At 39.6% G+C, this 18,796-nt stretch overlaps 1 protein-coding gene across 1 annotated transcript; it reads left to right on the top strand.

Moving 5' to 3' along the window:
* The first annotated feature begins 2,557 nt into the window (after positions 1–2,557).
* On the top strand, positions 2,558–9,900 carry LOC143853803 (uncharacterized). Its single transcript, XM_077363532.1, has 3 exons — positions 2,558–2,807; positions 7,261–9,842; positions 9,892–9,900. Exons 2-3 carry the CDS (start codon positions 7,431–7,433, stop codon positions 9,898–9,900), a joined length of 2,421 nt encoding a protein of 806 aa, XP_077219647.1. The 5' UTR covers positions 2,558–2,807; positions 7,261–7,430.
* Positions 9,901–18,796: the final 8,896 nt, after the last annotated feature.

Raw genomic sequence — 18,796 nt, 5'->3', positions numbered from 1 at the left:
GGCAAGATCTGAACTTTGGATCTGCTGAAATTAGCAAATTCTTCTCTTATCTCCTTCTGAAAATGATGAACTTGAAATTTGCCTCGCCTAAAGACAGAATCTGGTATAGATTTCGATTAAACCTAACTAAGAATAACCGGATCTAAGATTTATGCAAATCTAGGGTTTCAGGAGAAGATGAAAATAAAAATCTGAGCTCAAACGAAATAGGAAAAAAGACAAATCCGAGAGGAGAAGAAAGATCGATCGGAATGTTAGCCGGAGTCTCAAGGATCTGGTCGGAGAAGATGACCAGAGAACACAGAGATCTATATATATATATATTTTACAGATCTGAGGTTTTGAGGAACAGATCCGGGGTTTCGAGGAAAGATCTAAGGAAAAAAATGAGGAAAGAACTGGAGAGATCTCCTTGACCGGAACTCTAACGGAGCTAGGCCGGAGTTAGGGTCGGAGTTCCATCAGCTTTACTGGAGAAGAAGATCAGAGAAGTGAAAAATGGCAAGATCTAAGGTTTCCTAGTTGAAAGAGATGAAGAATAAGAGGAAATGGATGAAGGATAGCTGGATTTTGATCGCAGATTGGCCGGAGAATGGCCGAAAAAGCTTGATCGGAGAAGGAGAAAGGGTTTTCGCTTCTCTCCCGATGATTTTGTTTTATCTAGAAAAATCAGATCCCCCCTAAACGAATTTTTTTATTATTTATAAATATATAATATGGGATGCTGATATTGGCACTCAAAAAAAGATGGGCGTGCGATTTTTTGATGAGCGCACGACAATTTGATGATCGTGCGGCTCCATTTGTCTTTTTCGGATTCAGATAGACACAGTTCAGGATAAATGCACCCCCTTCTCGCGAACTTGCACTACGACCTTGCTCGACCCGTTTGCTAGGCAAACGCGCTCGGATTTCGATGAAATTTTACAGGGAGCTAGATGGGACCCTAACCTAGCTTAGGGTGAAGTTTAAAACCCTAGTTGATTGATTTGGTGAGGTTTTTCATAAAAACGGGAGGTTTAGGACACGGTCAAAATGGGGTGTCTGCAGATGCCCCTCTTTGACAGAGCGTGCTAGTCATGCGAATGTCAAAGCTGAACAGACAACACATTTTGACTGGCCCAAGATTAGAGGGTTTAAAAATTTGGATTTTTTGATTTTTTTTAAAATGATACTCACAAAGTACATGGGTGAAATAGCTTTTCACCAGACTCGAACTCTGCAAATGCTGGTGAGATAGCCTCTCTCCAACTCTTAACTCAGTACATATTGACGAGATAGCCTCTCTTGTAAAACAATAAAGGATAGATTTGATTGTAAATGATCTTGAAATTTGGAGAGAAAATGGATTTGAATGCCGTGTTGAAACGGACTTGAATGACTTTGAATGCCGTGTGAAAACGGACTTAGAATGCCATGTGAAAATGGACTTGAATGCCATGTGAAAATGGACTTAGAATGACTTGAATGCCGTGTGAAAGCGGACGTGAATGCTATGTGAAAATGGACTTAAAAGCCATGTGAAAATGGACTTAGAATGACTTGAATGCCATGTGAAAACGGACTTGAATACCTTGAATGCCGTGTGAAAACGGACTTAGAATGCCATGTGAAAATGGACTTAAATGCCATGTGAAAATGGACTTAAAAGCCATGTGAAAATGGACTTAAATGCCATGTGAAAATGGACTTAAAAGCCATGTGAAAATGGACTTAAATGCCATGTGAAAATGGACTTAAAAGCCATGTGAAAATGGACTTAGAATGCCATGTGAAAATGGACTTAAATGACTTTGAATGCCGTGTGAAAACGGACTTGAATACCTTGAATGCCGTGTGAAAACGGACTTGGAATGCCATGTGAAAACGGACTTAAATGACATGAATGCTGTAGACACCCCATTTTGACCGGACCCAAGTTCGCTATGCTTGGGAGAAACCCCATCCGATCATTTCCGCCATGTTTCGCATTTTTCCGTGAGAGGTTGAGAGAGATTATTCATAAGAATCCAAGCGAGGGAGAATTTGGACCCGTTTGGTGGGCCCGCATTGAACATTTGTTTAAAATTCGAATCAACCGAGGGCCCACATTGTGGGGCCCACGTTGTGGGGCCCACGTTGTGGGGCCCACGTTGTGGGGCCCACGTTGTGGGGCCCGCGTTGTGGGGCCCACATTGTGGGGCCTCAGTAGGGCCTCTTGTGAGGCCTCTTATGAAGAACAATAATGATGGATTCTCCACTAAAGAAACATGATGGGCCCTCCACTAAGAACAATAATGATGGATTCTCCACTAAGAAACATGATGGGCCCTCCACTAAGAAGAATGATGATGGATTCTCCACTAAGAAACATGATGGGCCCTCCACTAAGAAGAATGATGATGGATTCTCCACTAAGAAACATGATGGGCCCTCCACTAAGAAGAATGATGATGGATTCTCCACTAAGAGGGACAACATGATGAGCTCTCCACCAACACATCTCTCTCTCTCTCTCTTTCTCTCCCTATATATATCTTCCTTCCCATCCATAAAAAAAAAAGGAGAAAAAAGGAGAGATTTATCTTCCATTATCTTTTTCTCTTCCATTATCTCTTCCAATCACTCCCTCCAATCCCTTTCCCTATATTCTTCTTCCATTATCTCTCCCAATCACCTCCCAATCCTTCCCTCTAAGAGAAAGTGAAAGACGGCGGAACGGATCGGCGGCAACATTTTTTTTTGGGGGTTTTCTTTGCTAATTGAAAGGGTAAGACAAAGCGTATATCCGAGGATTACTTACCCTAGAGACAAGGAGAGCTAGCAAGGTTGGTATTCCAAAACCCTCTTTCATATATCTTAAACTAGAAGCATGCTAGGATAGAATTTGTGATTTATTTTTATTTTTTCTTATTGTTATTCAAAATATGTTTTTTTCAATCTCTGAGTGTTTTGCACATTAAGAAGTGTAGAAATCTGGAATTTCGAAGAATTTTGACTTCGTTTTGACCGTAATTTGACCTTTTGAACTTTACCCTCAAAGGGGTAAAATTCTAAAGATTGAATTTAAGAAGATGTCAACATAGATCCAAAATCAATGAAAATTTAAACATAATATAATTGTAAGATTTTGAATTAGTACGAATTTCTTTATGAATTCTTGATTTGATTTAAAGGGTTTAAAAATTCATTTAACTCTAGGGGTATTTTTGGAAAAAACCAATTTTCAAAAACTCTATAATGTTTTCAAAAGTGAAATTTGGATGAGATGCAAATTAAATCTAATCTAATCTCCCGTGAATTTTTCAAGATTTTTGGTTTCTGTTGGATATTTGTTTATGATTTTTTACGTAAAATCATGCATGCTGTATTAAATCTAATAAAAATAGTAAATTGCAATGAAAACTTCTGAAAATATTTGTTTGATAATTACTACTGGAATTACATGTTTTCATAAAGTTTAAACTGATTTGGATTTGATTTACTATGTGTTTCTTTGTTAATTCATAATCTGGATGGATATTTGTAAAATCGTAAATTAATAGTAAATCATTTTTAAAATTTATGAAACTTTTACAGTAATCCTTTCTTATTGTAATAAACATACTATAGAAATTTCATATTTTTTTGAATTGATTTGCTATACGTTACTGTGTTAATTCACAATCTGGACAGAAACTTTCAACATTGAAAAACTAATAGCAAACCACATTTAAAATCTATGAAATTTTTATTATAATCTTATATAATTAAGGAGAAGTTACTGTAAAAATTTTATCTTGTTCTGAAAAGATTTGTTATATGTTGATGTGTAAATCTACAATCTGAATTGAAACCTTTTAAAATCCTTGAGTAAATTGAATTAAAATCAAATTGTTTTAAAAATTTCCAGATCATAATATTCCATCACATATTCAATCATTAAATTATCAAAATAGAAACCTTAGGAATCACTGATTTCCTTTGTAAAATCCTGGTGCTGTGATTAGTTTGTATGTTTTATTTTCTCATCACATTTACTCAAACTTAATCTAACAAAACCTGAAGGCATCATAGATTGCGCGAACTTATTGCACACACTTACATCACTTGCATCTAAACCCCTGCATCTCACATGCACACACGTCCTATTTTAGGAACCCGGAGTGTTATCTAGCATGGTTGACTGGGATTTCATCACCTGGTGCCTCTGTGCTAGAGAAGCATTCCACCCTTAGCCTAGTACCTTTATGGTACGTAAACGGATCTCTTGTTCACGTACTGATACGCCGGACACTGGTACAGTATATCGAACATGGATTCGCGCTAAGGGAACTCTTGGCCTTACCCCTAGATTAACCCACACATGCATGTAGTATACGAACACATGTGCATCACGTGTGTGAGCCTAGTTTAGGATATCCTACCCATTTGTGTCTAGATTAGGCCGTAGTCCATCTTCCAATGGCTACGATCGGTCCTAGGTACACAAACAAAGTCATGAGTCGAGATCCTTTCTCCACTCCGCTAGATTAGGGTTAGGGTTGATGCCTTCAGGTAACACTGATAAAATGTGTGAAGATTAAAAAACTTTTCCTTTGGGGTTAGGATGTAAATCCCATTCATTTCCAAAGATCTCATAGGATTAGTCATTCATGATCCATCCGTTGAAAGCAATCTTATGCTATCTCATCTCATCTTGATCACAGATTTTCAATCTTCTATTATATGATTCGATCGCGTTTCCATATCTTTTAGAGAGTCTTTTGACTCATCTGTCTTTAGCTGTTGTCAGTGGAGTCTTTGACTCGTGTTTTCTTTTCCTTTAGAGAGTCTTTGACTCATATATCCTTTAGTTGGTGTTAGTGGAGTCTTTGACTCGTGTTTTCATCTCTTTTAGAGAGTCTTTGACTCATTTATCCTTTAGTTGGTGTTAGTGGAGTCTTTGACTCGTGTTTCTTTTCTTTTAGAGAGTCTTTGACTCATTTATCTTTTAGTTGGTATTGTTGGAGTCTTTGACTCGTGTTTCCATTTCTTTTCGAGAGTCTTTGACTCACTTCGTTTTCTTAGTTGGTATCATTAGAGAGTCTTTGACTCATTTGTTCTTTTGTGATATTACCAGGGAGTCTTTGACTCGTTGGTTCTTCCGTTGGTGTTATTTGGGAGTCTTTGACTCATTCCTCCTTTAAGTTGTAGTATTAGAGAGCCTGTGGCTCATTTGTCTTCTTGAGTGCTGTTAGTAAGGAGTTTCTCCATAGTCTTGTTGTCATTTCTTCTTCTTTGGAGACTAGCCCAGTCTCATTATAGCTTTGCTTTTTGAGATCATAGATCATTTTTGTTGTCATCGATAGTCTAGTTTGCCTTGTTTAGGGGTTTCCCCTATTTGCCCTAAGGTTTGGTCCTAGGGTTTTGCTTTGTGTTTTCCCTTAGGTCTTTGACCAAAAGGGTGAAAACTCTTTACTTTAAAAACTTTTGAAAAACTTTAAAAATATGAAAAACAACTGAAAAACCTTAAAAAGCCTAAAGTGTTGAGTGTTTTAGAATCAGTAATTAGGAGAGTTTGTTTCGAACTACGTTGGCTTGATCCTCTTCCACGAGGTACGTAGTGCAGCTTGGAATCCACATCCCAAGTCCAGCCAAACCTTTAAAAATAAAAATTTTAAATCTTTCAAAGTTACAAAAATATTCAAACCATTTTCAAAAAGATCTTCCTCTAGAGTTAGGAGTATGTCCTAGCTGTTTAGGTTGTGTTCTAGAGTTAGGAGTTTGTCTTGATTTGTATTGATATGGTATGTCCTGTCGTGTGAGTGTCCCTAGAGTTAGGAGGCCTCGAGTCGATCGGTTAGACATTTAGTCGAACCGATGGCTAGACTAGGCATATAGTCATCCCGTGGTTTTCATTAGGTTGCACGGCCTAGTTACACATAGGATTGTAGGAACCACCTGCATTAGCTTAAGGCTAATCAATCTGCATTTAGTTAGGGCATATAAGATGTCCTAAAATCCACCATTCATTGGAATTTAAATAATAGTTCAAGAAGCTTTAATAACTAGTCCGGTCTTTTAGATCGAGTCTAGGATAGAGGTCTAGGTGTCTTAGGCATCATAATTTTGAATAGGGCAGAGGTCTAGGTGTCTTAGGCATCATAATTTTGAATAGGGCATCGAACTACGTGGGCTCCGATTCTTCCCGAGGCCGGGATACGTAGTGCAGCTAGGATGGATGGCCATTCTGGTCCGAGTCCAGTTTTGCATTAGAGTTAGGCATGTCACCCATAACCTAGCTTTGCTTAGGTGACACATTTTCATTTTATGTGTTTATTTCTTCATTCTCAGGAAATGCATGCTTAGGTAGACGATTCCTGAGGATTGTTCCCATTTCATATGATTTTTACCCAAACTTCTTTGGAGTTAATGAAAATGGCATAAGAGACCAGGTGCTTGCACTTGGGCGAATTGGGGGCGCCTAATCCCTTCCCCATTTGTCATCAGGCACGAACCCTATTTTATATCTCTGGTTATCCGTTGCAACAGAGCATAGTATGGGATCCTTGGCCCACTTTCCTTGGATGGCGACTCTGAGTTCTTTTTAGGTACATCTCGGTTTCGAGCCCTGGCTCCTGATCAGGATGTATCTCATTCGTTTTGTATCGCCACTCGTGCTATGCTGTGAGGGTGGCATCCGTTTCGAGAGTTCCTTGGCAGAGCTCTCCTTCACATTGTGGAGATCTTAGAGGATTGCTGTGGGGACCTCGCGTCCCTCGCCGCACTCGTCCTCTCCGGATCGGGGTCCACAGGCTGGCGACTCTGCTGGGGAGTTCTTGAAACATTGCCTAACTCTTTAAAAATGCCATTTTTATTAACTTTGGAGAAATTTGAGCTAAAATCATTTTAAATGGGAACTCTATCGTTAGAATCCAGGGGCACCAGGTAGGTGCGTATGCTACGTTCGTCTTCTTGGTCTCAAAAGGACTTCCTTCTATGTTCCTGCCAGGATTCAGCGTCAGTATGGAGGGGAGCAATCCATTGTGCCTCCTCTTCGTCATTTCTATCCACCATGAGGATTTTTGGATCAAGATTGTCATTTCTTTTATTGAGTCAAAACTTGTAAATTTGATTCCATTATAGATGAAAATTCAAAAAATTTTACTTGACATGTTATAAACAGTCAGTGATTCAGGGTTTTCAGCGATTGCTGTCAGTATAATCAATACAAAGGATGTTTGTTTTTTCTTTTGTCTCTATTGGTACAAACTATCTTATTTGTCAATCATGTAACCTAGTTTGTTAACTTCCAATCAGGATTCTGAAAGATAGCAACCATCGCTCCCAAAAAAGACTTTCAAGCTAAGCCCACCTGGTCGAGACCTACCCCAGTGTCTAGACTCGTTCGCCACTTTGATTCCTCTGTGTCATCTTCAGTTCGTTTACCTTCTTCACCAGAGTCTTCAAATTTATTTGAAGTAAATCAAATGGCAGACACAACTGAACTTTTAATGAGCATGCAAGAGATGATGAAAAACCTCACCAGAGATATGGCGGGAATGAAAGAAGAAATGGCAAACATGAAAACACAGATAAGTGATAAGACTTCCACGTCTAGGCCCGTACTTCAGCCTTCTCATGTTCCAGCTCCGGAGTCGCATAGACCCGTTATCCAGTCTTTCGAGGTGGATTTAGATGATGGTCAGTATGCTGCAGAGTATTGTGCTCCAGAGGTTGATAAAGAAAAAGAAAAATTTGAAAAATTTGAGAAGGAAATGTCTGAGAAATTCAGCAAGATGGCTCATGAGATGGAACAGATGAGAGTCCAGGGACCCAAGAAATTTGACGTCTCTGAATTAATACTGTCTTCAACAGTTTCTTTACCGCCCAACTTCAAAGCTCCTGATTATGACAAATATGACGGAACCGGGTGTCCGCGTAACCACATGAGGTGGTTTATCATTTTGTCCCAGCAGTATGGTCTGAGCCGTGAGCAGATGGCCCAGTTGTTCCCGATTTCTTTGATTGGGATCGCAAAGAAGTGGTTTCTAAGGCTAAAGCCCGAGGAGGTGAGAACCCTGGAAGATATTTCGGAGAAACTAATAGAGCAATTCTCAATGGAAGAGGGTATTGAGGTCACGAAGAGAGACCTAAAACAGCTAAAGCAAGGTCCTCAAGAGACCTTCACTTTCTTTATCAGGCGCTGGAGACGCAAATCTGCTCAGCTAAGCCAGAAAATGACTGAATCAGAGCAGATAAAGCTGGTTCTGAAGAGTTTGTCTCCCATGTATTTTCATTTTCTCGCTCCTCAGCATTACCCGAGCTTTGACCATTTAATCAAGACGGGTACTCAGACAGAAGATGCCATAGCAAAAGGCTTGAGAGCCAAGGTTTCTTCTGAAATCCGAGACGGGAAAAGACCAATGGTCCAGTCCAAAGAAATTCATGCTGTCAGTTATACCAGGCCTGTGGCCAGAGTTGCTGCAGAGGCTGCAAAAGCGCCAAGGAGAGTTGCATATGACAGAAAGTTTGATCCTCTTCCATATCCGATAATAATGATATTCAAAAGGCTCATGAAAGATAGGAAGATCCGGCTCCCGGATATCAAACCTCCACCCAATCCCTTACCCGCATTCTGGAAGATGGATCAATACTGTGAATATCACAGAGGTCCAGGGCATTTGACCGAGAATTGTTTGGCCTTGAAGCATGCTATCCAGAACATGATTGACAAAAATGAGCTGGCAGTGGAGAGACCAAACGTTACTCAAAACCCACTTCCTAATCATCATACCATGCCTCCTCCTGCTACCAATGCAATTTTTACTGATGAACCTCTGCTCGATCCATCAACCCTCATTTGTGCCATTACCACAGAAAAAACCTATGTAATGAAGTTTGACAAGGAAGATTTCGAAGCAGTAGAAAAGAAAGATCATTATGTAATTTCCTTTGATGACGATGAATTGGCTGAATCGTCTTCATCTCAGTTTGGTACATTTCAGATTGACAGTGCTGGAAATAGAAGGACAGCTCCTTATGTCTTAAGGGCTGAGGACTTTGAAGAAGATGAGTTATTGTTGTTGGATAACCATTGTGACGAGATGCGTCATATGACCCGTGGTGGGCGTGTATTCAAGCCTCAAGAATTGTGTGTTGAAAATCCTGCAGAGGTTGCGCGAAATACTGAAAACCAGAGACAGAATAAGGTCAGTAAGGTCAGCGCCGATGAAGAAGAAGAGAGCTTGTTAAAGCAGTTGAAAAAGACTCAGGCCAATATTTTCGTATGGGGTTTACTCATGGCCTCATCTAAGCACAGAAAATTAGTCCTTCAAGAGCTTAACTCAGCACAAGTCTCTGTAGACACTACTCCGGATGAGCTGGTAAGCTTGGTTGCCATGACAAGAGTGTCTAAGACTTTATCTTTCACTGACGACGATCTGCCTTCTGAGGGCCGAGACCACACCAAATCTCTGAAAATCACAGTACTTTGCAACAAGAAGAGAGTACCAGAGGTGTTAGTTGATAATGGCTCTGCTTTGAATGTATGCCCGTTGAGTACTGCAACAACTCTTGGATTTGGTCCTGCGGATTTCATCCCATCTGAACAGGGTATTCTGGCGTACGATGGCACTCGCCGAGATGTGATCAGAACTCTGGTCACCGAAATACAGATCGGAGGAGAAGACTTTGAGATAGAGTTCCAGGTTTTGGACATCAAAGCCTCATTTTTGTTGTTACTCGGCCGCCCTTGGTTGCACAAGTTTGGGGTTGTTCCATCCTCTCTTCACCAAAAGCTAAAGTTTCTTCGCAAAAACGGAGTGGTAACTGTGAAGGGGGACCCAGACCTGGAAGTAGGGCTGATTACTCAGGACCTGACTATGGAGAAAGCTGAGGATGTTAGTTTGACTGGATTCTCATTAGAGGTGGCTGCCATTACCTTTAAAGAAGCTATGAATGAGGAAATTTATTTCCTGACCAGTACAAACGCAAATGTCGTCAGGATGATTCGTCGACAAGGATATATGCCAGGTGCAGGGCTAGGTAGACACCATCAGGGTTTGACTGAGTTCCCTGAATTCGAATCCTTCAATAATCTATTTGGGCTGGGGTACAAGCCTTCAAAGAAGGAAGTTAAAGAAATGAAGCTGCTGATGATGAAATGGGCTGAATGTCGCCGCAGGGGGTTAGAATTACCAATGGCACCGATTAATTTGACGATGAATGGCCGTTTTCGAAGAGAGGGTGCAGATGTCCCTTTCTGTGGCTTTGCCGAAACTTGGTTAGATGAGAATTCAGGACAGAGGTTGCCAGGATTTGAAATTTTCTTTGATCTGCAGTTAGAAGACAAGCAGACCGATGTGCAGACAGAAGTTGAATCAGAAGCTGATTGGGCAGAACATGTAGAGCCGAGCCTTCTGAGTTCACTGTTTCTCGAAGATTCACAAACTATTGCCGTAATTGATCGGAGGGCCTCGATTCTGAACCCTACTCATTTAATCACCCCGGCAGAGGAACCATTGACCAACTGGACCTTTCAAGTCATACCTCAGGTTACTTTCCTAAACAGTCATGTCCCTCCAAAAGAGTCAGTTGTCCATAAATACACGTCAGTCTTTGGGTCTAATTCAGAGTCTGTTTATTCTAACAATTCTGTTAATGCAGGTACTGTAAATGTCGAGTCTCCTAAGGTCGATGATGATTCCTCTTCTTCCAGCGGAATCAAGTCAGATGCTACTTCTATCGTTGATTCAGAGTTAATTGACATAAATGTCAATATGTTCGTTGAGTCTGTAAATTTTTTTTCAAGCGTCTATTGTAAAGCCCGATGTGGGTAATTTTTCATTTGATGTACCTGATTCAGCATTAAATGAAATAAAGCATCCTTTCTCTGAGTACAATCCAGTCTCTACTTTTATTTCTAATGTTTCTGCTTCAGAATCTGATAAACTTAATAATAACAATCAAGACTCCCCCTCTGATGAGGATACCGACGACACTCCTCCTGAAATCAAATACATGATTCAACAGGATGAGAGTCGCCGAGCAAAACCACTCGAAGAGGAAATTGAAACCGTGAATATAGGTGACGAAACCTTGATTCAGGAGATTCGAATTGGCAAAACTTTATCTCCTGAAGAACGCGAGGAATTAATCGCCTTATTTAAAGAGTTCAAGGAAGTTTTTGCTTGGTCATATGATGACATGCCAGGGTTAAGTGAAGAAATTGTTCAACATCGCTTACCCTTAATCCCTGGTGTTAAGCCAAAGAAGCAAAAACTCCGAAAACTCAAAACTGAATGGGAGATGAAAGTTTATGAAGAAGTTAAGAAACTGTTGGAGGTAAAATTCATTCAAGTAGTTGAATACCCAGAATGGCTTGCAAACATTGTACCGGTGCCCAAAAAGGACGGAAAAGTTCGAATGTGTGTCGATTTTCGAGACCTGAACAAGGCAAGTCCTAAGGATGACTTTCCTCTTCCCAATATTGATCTCCTGGTTGATAATACAGCTGGTCATGCTCTTCTATCCTTTATGGATGGGTTCTCAGGCTACAATCAGATTAAGATGGCTCCCGAGGACATGATGAAGACAGCGTTCATTACTCAATGGGGTACATACTGCTACAGGGTGATGCCGTTTGGATTGAAAAATGCGGGTGCTACGTATCAGAGGGCTGCTACAACTCTTTTACATGATATGATCCATAAAGAGGTCGAGGTATATGTTGATGACATGATTGTGAAAGGCAAGACTCGACCTGAGCACACTGTTGCCCTGAGAAGGTTCTTTGAGCGGATCAGGAAGTATCAGCTTCGCCTAAATCCGAGTAAGTGCGTCTTTGGTGTTACATCAGGAAAGCTCTTAGGGTTTATGGTCAGTGAAAGAGGGATTGAAGTAGACCCGCAAAAGATTAAGGCAATTCAAGAAATGCAGCCGCCGAAGACAGAAAGGCAGATCCGAGGTTTCCTTGGCAAAGTTCAGTATCTGAGACGGTTCATATCACATCTGACGATGACGTGTGAACCCATTTTCAAGCTTCTGAAAAAGAATTCCTCGAAGAAGTGGAATGAAGAATGTCAGGAGGCATTTGAAAAGGTTAAGCAGTGCCTATCCTTGCCCCCTGTTCTATCGCCAGTCACTCCAGGCCAGCCATTATTGTTGTACTTGTCTATCACAGATACAGCGATGGGTTGCATGCTTGCTCAGCAAGATTCAGAGTCTAAACGGGAGAAGCCCATTTACTACATCAGTAAGAAGATGCTGGAATACGAATTAAAGTACACAGTTTTGGAAAAGACGTGTCTAGCATTAGTTTGGGCTACCCAGAGGCTTAGACATTATTTGCTTTCAAGCAAGATCTTTTTGCTTTCGCGGATGGATCCGCTAAAATACTTGTTTGAGAAACCCGCCCTTACAGGACGAACCGCAAGATGGTTGTTGTTATTGTCTGAGTTTGACATCACTTATGTCACTCAGAAATCAATTAAAGGGCGTGTCGTTGCTGAACAGTTGGCTGATGCACCCATTGAAGAGAACGCTTTTCTGAAGGCAGACTTCCCTGACGAAGAGATCATGGATATTAAAGAAGAAGCTTCGAATACTAAGTGGCTTATGTATTTTGATGGAGCTGTAAACAGTCGAGGACAAGGAGTAGGAGCTGTACTTATATCCCCTCGGAAAGAATATATTCCTGTCTCTATCAAGTTGCAGTTTGAGTGCACCAACAATATGGCTGAGTATGAAGCTTGCATCGCCGGGTTAGAGGCAGCCTTAGCTTTGGAGATTCAGGATATTGATGTGTTTGGGGATTCTATTTTGATCATTTGCCAAATTAATGGGCAATGGAAAACTCGAGAAGATAAATTGATCCCTTATAACACTTATTTGGAATCTTTGGTCAGAAAGTTCAAGAACATTACGTTCACTCACTTGTCAAGGACCAGAAATCATTTTGCTGACGCTTTGGCTACTTTGGCCTCGATGTTAGACATTTCTGTATCAATGGAGGTTCAGCCGCTAGTTGTCAGACTTCAGTGGGCTCCTTCGCATGTGAATGCTATAGAGATCTCAGCCAGGTGTCCAGATGGGAAGCCTTGGTATACAGATGTCAGAAATCTTATTGCTGGTAAAGGACATCCCCCAGAAGCTTCAAGCAAAGAGAGGAAGACGCTTCAGAAGTTGGCTGCCAACTTTATTATTTGCGGAGAAGAGCTGTACAGAAGGTCATTTGATGGTATACAGCTTCTTTGTGTTGATGAAGATAAAGCTGCAGAGCTTATTGAGCAGACCCATGAAGGAGTTTGTGGACCTCACATGAATGGAAAAATGTTGTCAAGAAAGATTTTGAGACTCGGATTCTATTGGCCCACAATGGAAACAGATTGCTTCGCATTTGTGAAGAAATGCCATAAGTGTCAAGTCTATGCAAATCTTATTCACGTTCCTCCTTCGGTGTTGCACTCTATGACTTCTCCATGGCCATTTTCAGTATGGGGAATTGATATAATTGGGAAAGTTTATCCAAAGTCTTCGAGCGGTCATGAGTACATTCTGGTCGCAATTGATTATTTTACAAAATGGATTGAAGCCGCTTCGTATGCTTCCATTACTTCGAGCACAGTTGCGAAGTTCATTCGTGCCAATATTATTTGCAGATATGGAGTGCCTCACGAGCTGATTTCAGATAATGGGTCGCATTTCAAGAAAGAGGTGTTACACCTGTGTGAAGAATTCAAGATTAAACATCACAAGTCATCTCCTTACAGACCTCAAACAAATGGGGCTGTAGAGGCGGCAAATAAGAATGTCAAAATCATTATCAGTAAGATGACTGAGACCTATAAAGATTGGTCGAATAAGCTTCCATATGCCTTATGGGCTTATCGGACATCAATCAGATCTTCAACAGGTGTAACTCCGTATTCTTTGGTGTATGGAATGGAGGCAGTCCTCCCTGTTGAGCTTAGAATTTCCTCTTTGAGAGTGATGATGGAAGCTGACTTACCAGAGTCTGATTGGGCTAGAGCCAGGTATGATGAGCTGCAGATGATAGATGAGAAGAGATTGAGAGCCTTGTACCATATTCAAGGATATCAGAGGCGGATTGAGAGAGCTTTCAACAAGAAAGTCCGTGTTCGAGATTTGAAGCCTGGAGATCTTGTTTTGAAGTCTTACAGAGCACCGGTATTCGATCCCCGAGGGAAATTCAGGCCAAACTGGTCTGGTCCTTACATCGTCGATGAAGTCCTGCCTGGAAAAGCCGTAAGACTCCTCAATGAAAATGGAGAAAAATTAAATGAACCTACAAACCTGGATCAGTTAAAGAAGTACTATGCTTAAATACACCAAGAGGCCGTCTTTGATTGATCTGAGTTTTGAGCCAAACAACCTAAATATTTTAAACCGTTTTGCAAACCCTTTGGGCTTATAAAATAATTTGTTTCTTTGATAAACCCAAACCAGGGGCATTTTCTTTTTTATATATATATAAAAAAAAAGAGTAGTTTGAACTACGTTAGGACCTGATCCTCCATTTTGGGGTACGTAGGTAGTCTGGCTAGACCAGATTCGGTCCAAATCCTTAGAACCTTAGATATTCAGCCTTTTTGAACCTAAGCCTACCTGAAAGTCCTCCTGATGTACTTAGGCCCAGGTTTGTAAAAAAAAAAAAAAAAAAAAAAAAAAAAAAAAAAAAGAAAAAAAAGAAAAGAAAAGAATGATGGAGTCTTAAATCCGCTAAGCTGAAAACCTGAAAGGGCAGTTTAGGCAAAAATCAGGGTATTGAGCCTGCTGGATGGAAAATCTGCAAGGGCAGACAGTCCAGGCAAAAATTAAGGCATGCGGTCCGCTAAATCGAAAACCCAAAAGGGCGATTTGGTCACGGCAAGACTTCATGAAGGACAGAGCTATCTGAAAGCCAGTTAATAAGTGCCATCAGAGCTTCTTTGGTTACTCTTTGAGTCAGGAGATTGAAACTAAGTAATCTGAAGGGATAATAACCATGATGGAGATCTTGAAAAGAGGTTGAAACATCTTTAAACATGGTATTTAAAAAAAAAAAAAAAACTCTAAAGAGTGGTGGACTTTAACCATTTTTTTAAAAAAAAAAAAATGTTTATCAATTTAAGAAGCAGATTCATTCTCTTTTAAAGTCTTGTTTAAAACTCGTCAAAGTCTTTGGTCATTGTCTGTCAAACTCAGTTTGTTGTCGAATCAAAGTCAATTTCCAGAGTCCTGTTTAGTCAGTATTCTTCCCAAAGCCGGGGTGATAAAGACTTAGAGACTCAGAGAAGTAGAAAATTTGCAGTTCATGTGGATAATGTAAAGCAGAGCAGTGTTCAGAGATCGACAAGCTTTTAGCTCAGTTCCGGTATCAGCAGATGGCAGAGATGAGAAAATTTTGAGCATAACAAGTTTCTGGTGCCTATGAAAAACCTTGTAAACCCAGGTGTTTATCAGAAAAAATTTGTTGTAATCTCAAATGTTCAGCCTTTGGCCCATTCCTTTTTTTGTTGCTCTCTATTGAATTTTTTCATGGAAGTAATCATACTAGGGGCATCTTTTATGACTTATGTCATAAAAGATGTCAAGTAATCATTGAGATTTGAAATAAATTTTTGTATAAAATAGAGACTAGAGAAGTTCGAACACTCTTTATATTGAGCTTCTTAGTCAGGGTATTTTCCTTTGGAGTTGAATTTCTTTGAAAAATCTTTATCCCAGTGGAGTCTAGAATTCACTCCAGAGATTTTTAAATTTCAGTAAAATGCTTTGCGTTTTAAAAAAAAAAAAAAAAAAAAAAAAAAAAAAAAGGTTTGACCTTCAAAAATTCTTTCAAGATACTCGAATTTTGAAAGATTTTTAATAAAGATAGAAATTAGCAGATTCCGTGTTTCATGATCTGGTCTTTCTTCTTTTGTTCTGAGGAGTTTCTTAATAAAGATAGAGGTTACCAGAATATGTGTTACATGGTCTGGTCTTTTCTTCAAAGTGTTTTGAAGAGTGTTTTAATAGAATAAGAAATCATCGGATTTAGTGTTGCACTATCTGGTGGTTCCTTTAACCTGTTTTCAAAGATGTTTTACAAGGAAAAATTACCGAACTCGTGTTACACGGCTTGGTCTTTTTAAAGGTTTTAATTGTGGAAAATTTCTGATCCTGTGTTACAAGGATTGATCTTTTCTTCCTTCTCCCGGGTATTTAGGACCCTGATGATTAGTATTGTAATGTTAAGTAGTGACTTACCTAATCATCGTTCCGCAATGTGCAGCTTCCTAACGTGTTAGGAGTCATGTATATCTGCGAAGAGGTTTATAGGGGACTGTTTAGCAGGACCTACGAATTTGGGTTTATGTGGAACTGTTTAGCAGAACCGCATGATCCGGAGTGATTCGCTACCTTGAAAGAGAGGAGTCAGAATTACTCGGATAGTTAAACAGATTTATTTTCATCAATGATCTGTATAACTATCGCTAGGCTTGAGACTCAGTCTCGCCTCGGGTATTTAGTACCCAGATGATTAGTAATGTAATGTCAAGTGGTAACTTACCTAATCATCGTTCCGCAATGTGCAGCTTCCTAACGTGTTAGGAGTCATGTGTATCTGCGAAGAGGTTTGTAGGGGACTATTTAGCAGGACCTACGAATTTGGATTTACGTGGAACTGTTTAGCAGAACCGCGTGATCCGGAGTGATTCGCTACCTTGAAAGAGAGGAGTCAGAGTTACTCGGTAGTTACACAGATTTATTTTCAGCAATGATCTGTATAACTATCGCTAGGCTTGAGACTTAGTCTTGCCTCGGGTATTAGAAGTTTGAGTTTAGCTCGAATATTCGATTACCCTAGTAATTGGTCGAGTCTTTGACTGATCGGCATGATTTTAAAAAAAAAAAAAAATTTAATTCTTTGAGTGTTTGATTTTGAACTTGTTTTGGACGAGTTTTGATACATTGGTCTTTGGCCTATTTTTGCAGGTTTCTAAAAAAAAAAAAAAAAAAAAAAAAAAAAAAAAAAAAAAAAAAACTCTTTGAGTGTTTCGAATTATACTTGTCTTGGACAAATTGCAATGTGGTTTCTAAAAAATTAAAAAAGAAAATGGAAGCTCTTTGAGTGATTGAAGTGATTAACTTGTTTCTTTGGTTGGTGCTCTTGGAGCAATTGTTATGTTTACTTTGGCTTAGCCTGATATATAAAAAAAAAAGAAAAAGAAAAAAATGTTTGTGTTTTTGTAATCGTTCGTTCGTTTTTTATTAATTAGTCGAGTCATGAGTATTAGGGAGAGACTATCTCTTTGAGATGTCTTAGTTGCCGAGTTAAGAGTCGGTGAGAGACTATCTCCCTATTGTTAGTAGAGTTTTATCTTTGTGAATATCGTTTTAAAACTGAAAACCCAAAAATTTGCTTTGTTTTGGTTTCGGGTCAGTCAAAATGTGTCGTCTGTTCAGCTTTGCCATTCGCGTGTTACACACGCTCTGCCAAAGAGGGGCATCTGTAGACACCCCATTTTGACCGGACCCAAGTTCGCTATGCTTGGGAGAAACCCCATCCGATCATTTCCGCCATGTTTCGCATTTTTCCGTGAGAGGTTGAGAGAGATTATTCATAAGAATCCAAGCGAGGGAGAATTTGGACCCGTTTGGTGGGCCCGCATTGAACATTTGTTTAAAATTCGAATCAACCGAGGGCCCACATTGTGGGGCCCACGTTGTGGGGCCCGCGTTGTGGGGCCTCAGTAGGGCCTCTTGTGAGGCCTCTTATGAAGAACAATAATGATGGATTCTCCACTAAAGAAACATGATGGGCCCTCCACTAAGAACAATAATGATGGATTCTCCACTAAGAAACATGATGGGCCCTCCACTAAGAAGAATGATGATGGATTCTCCACTAAGAAACATGATGGGCCCTCCACTAAGAAGAATGATGATGGATTCTCCACTAAGAGGGACAACATGATGAGCTCTCCACCAACACATCTCTCTCTCTCTCTCTTTCTCTCCCTATATATATCTTCCTTCCCATCCATAAAAAAAAAAGGAGAAAAAAGGAGAGATTTATCTTCCATTATCTTTTTCTCTTCCATTATCTCTTCCAATCACTCCCTCCAATCCCTTTCCCTATATTCTTCTTCCATTATCTCTCCCAATCACCTCCCAATCCTTCCCTCTAAGAGAAAGTGAAAGACGGCGGAACGGATCGGCGGCAACATTTTTTTTTGGGGGTTTTCTTTGCTAATTGAAAGGGTAAGACAAAGCGTATATCCGAGGATTACTTACCCTAGAGACAAGGAGAGCTAGCAAGGTTGGTATTCCAAAACCCTCTTTCATATATCTTAAACTAGAAGCATGCTAGGATAGAATTTGTGATTTATTTTTATTTTTTCTTATTGTTATTCAAAATATGTTTTTTTCAATCTCTGAGTGTTTTGCACATTAAGAAGTGTAGAAATCTGGAATTTCGAAGAATTTTGACTTCGTTTTGACCGTAATTTGACCTTTTGAACTTTACCCTCAAAGGGGTAAAATTCTAAAGATTGAATTTAAGAAGATGTCAACATAGATCCAAAATCAATGAAAATTTAAACATAATATAATTGTAAGATTTTGAATTAGTACGAATTTCTTTATGAATTCTTGATTTGATTTAAAGGGTTTAAAAATTCATTTAACTCTAGGGGTATTTTTGGAAAAAACCAATTTTCAAAAACTCTATAATGTTTTCAAAAGTGAAATTTGGATGAGATGCAAATTAAATCTAATCTAATCTCCCGTGAATTTTTCAAGATTTTTGGTTTCTGTTGGATATTTGTTTATGATTTTTTACGTAAAATCATGCATGCTGTATTAAATC

This window comes from Tasmannia lanceolata, unplaced genomic scaffold, assembly GCF_043159265.1.
Source record: "Tasmannia lanceolata isolate RefF3 unplaced genomic scaffold, GAP_Taslan_0.1 ptg000020l, whole genome shotgun sequence".
Lineage (NCBI taxonomy): Eukaryota > Viridiplantae > Streptophyta > Magnoliopsida > Canellales > Winteraceae > Tasmannia > Tasmannia lanceolata.
Note: the sequence above shows the minus strand (reverse complement) of the source record. Positions and strands in the feature narration are given on the sequence as shown.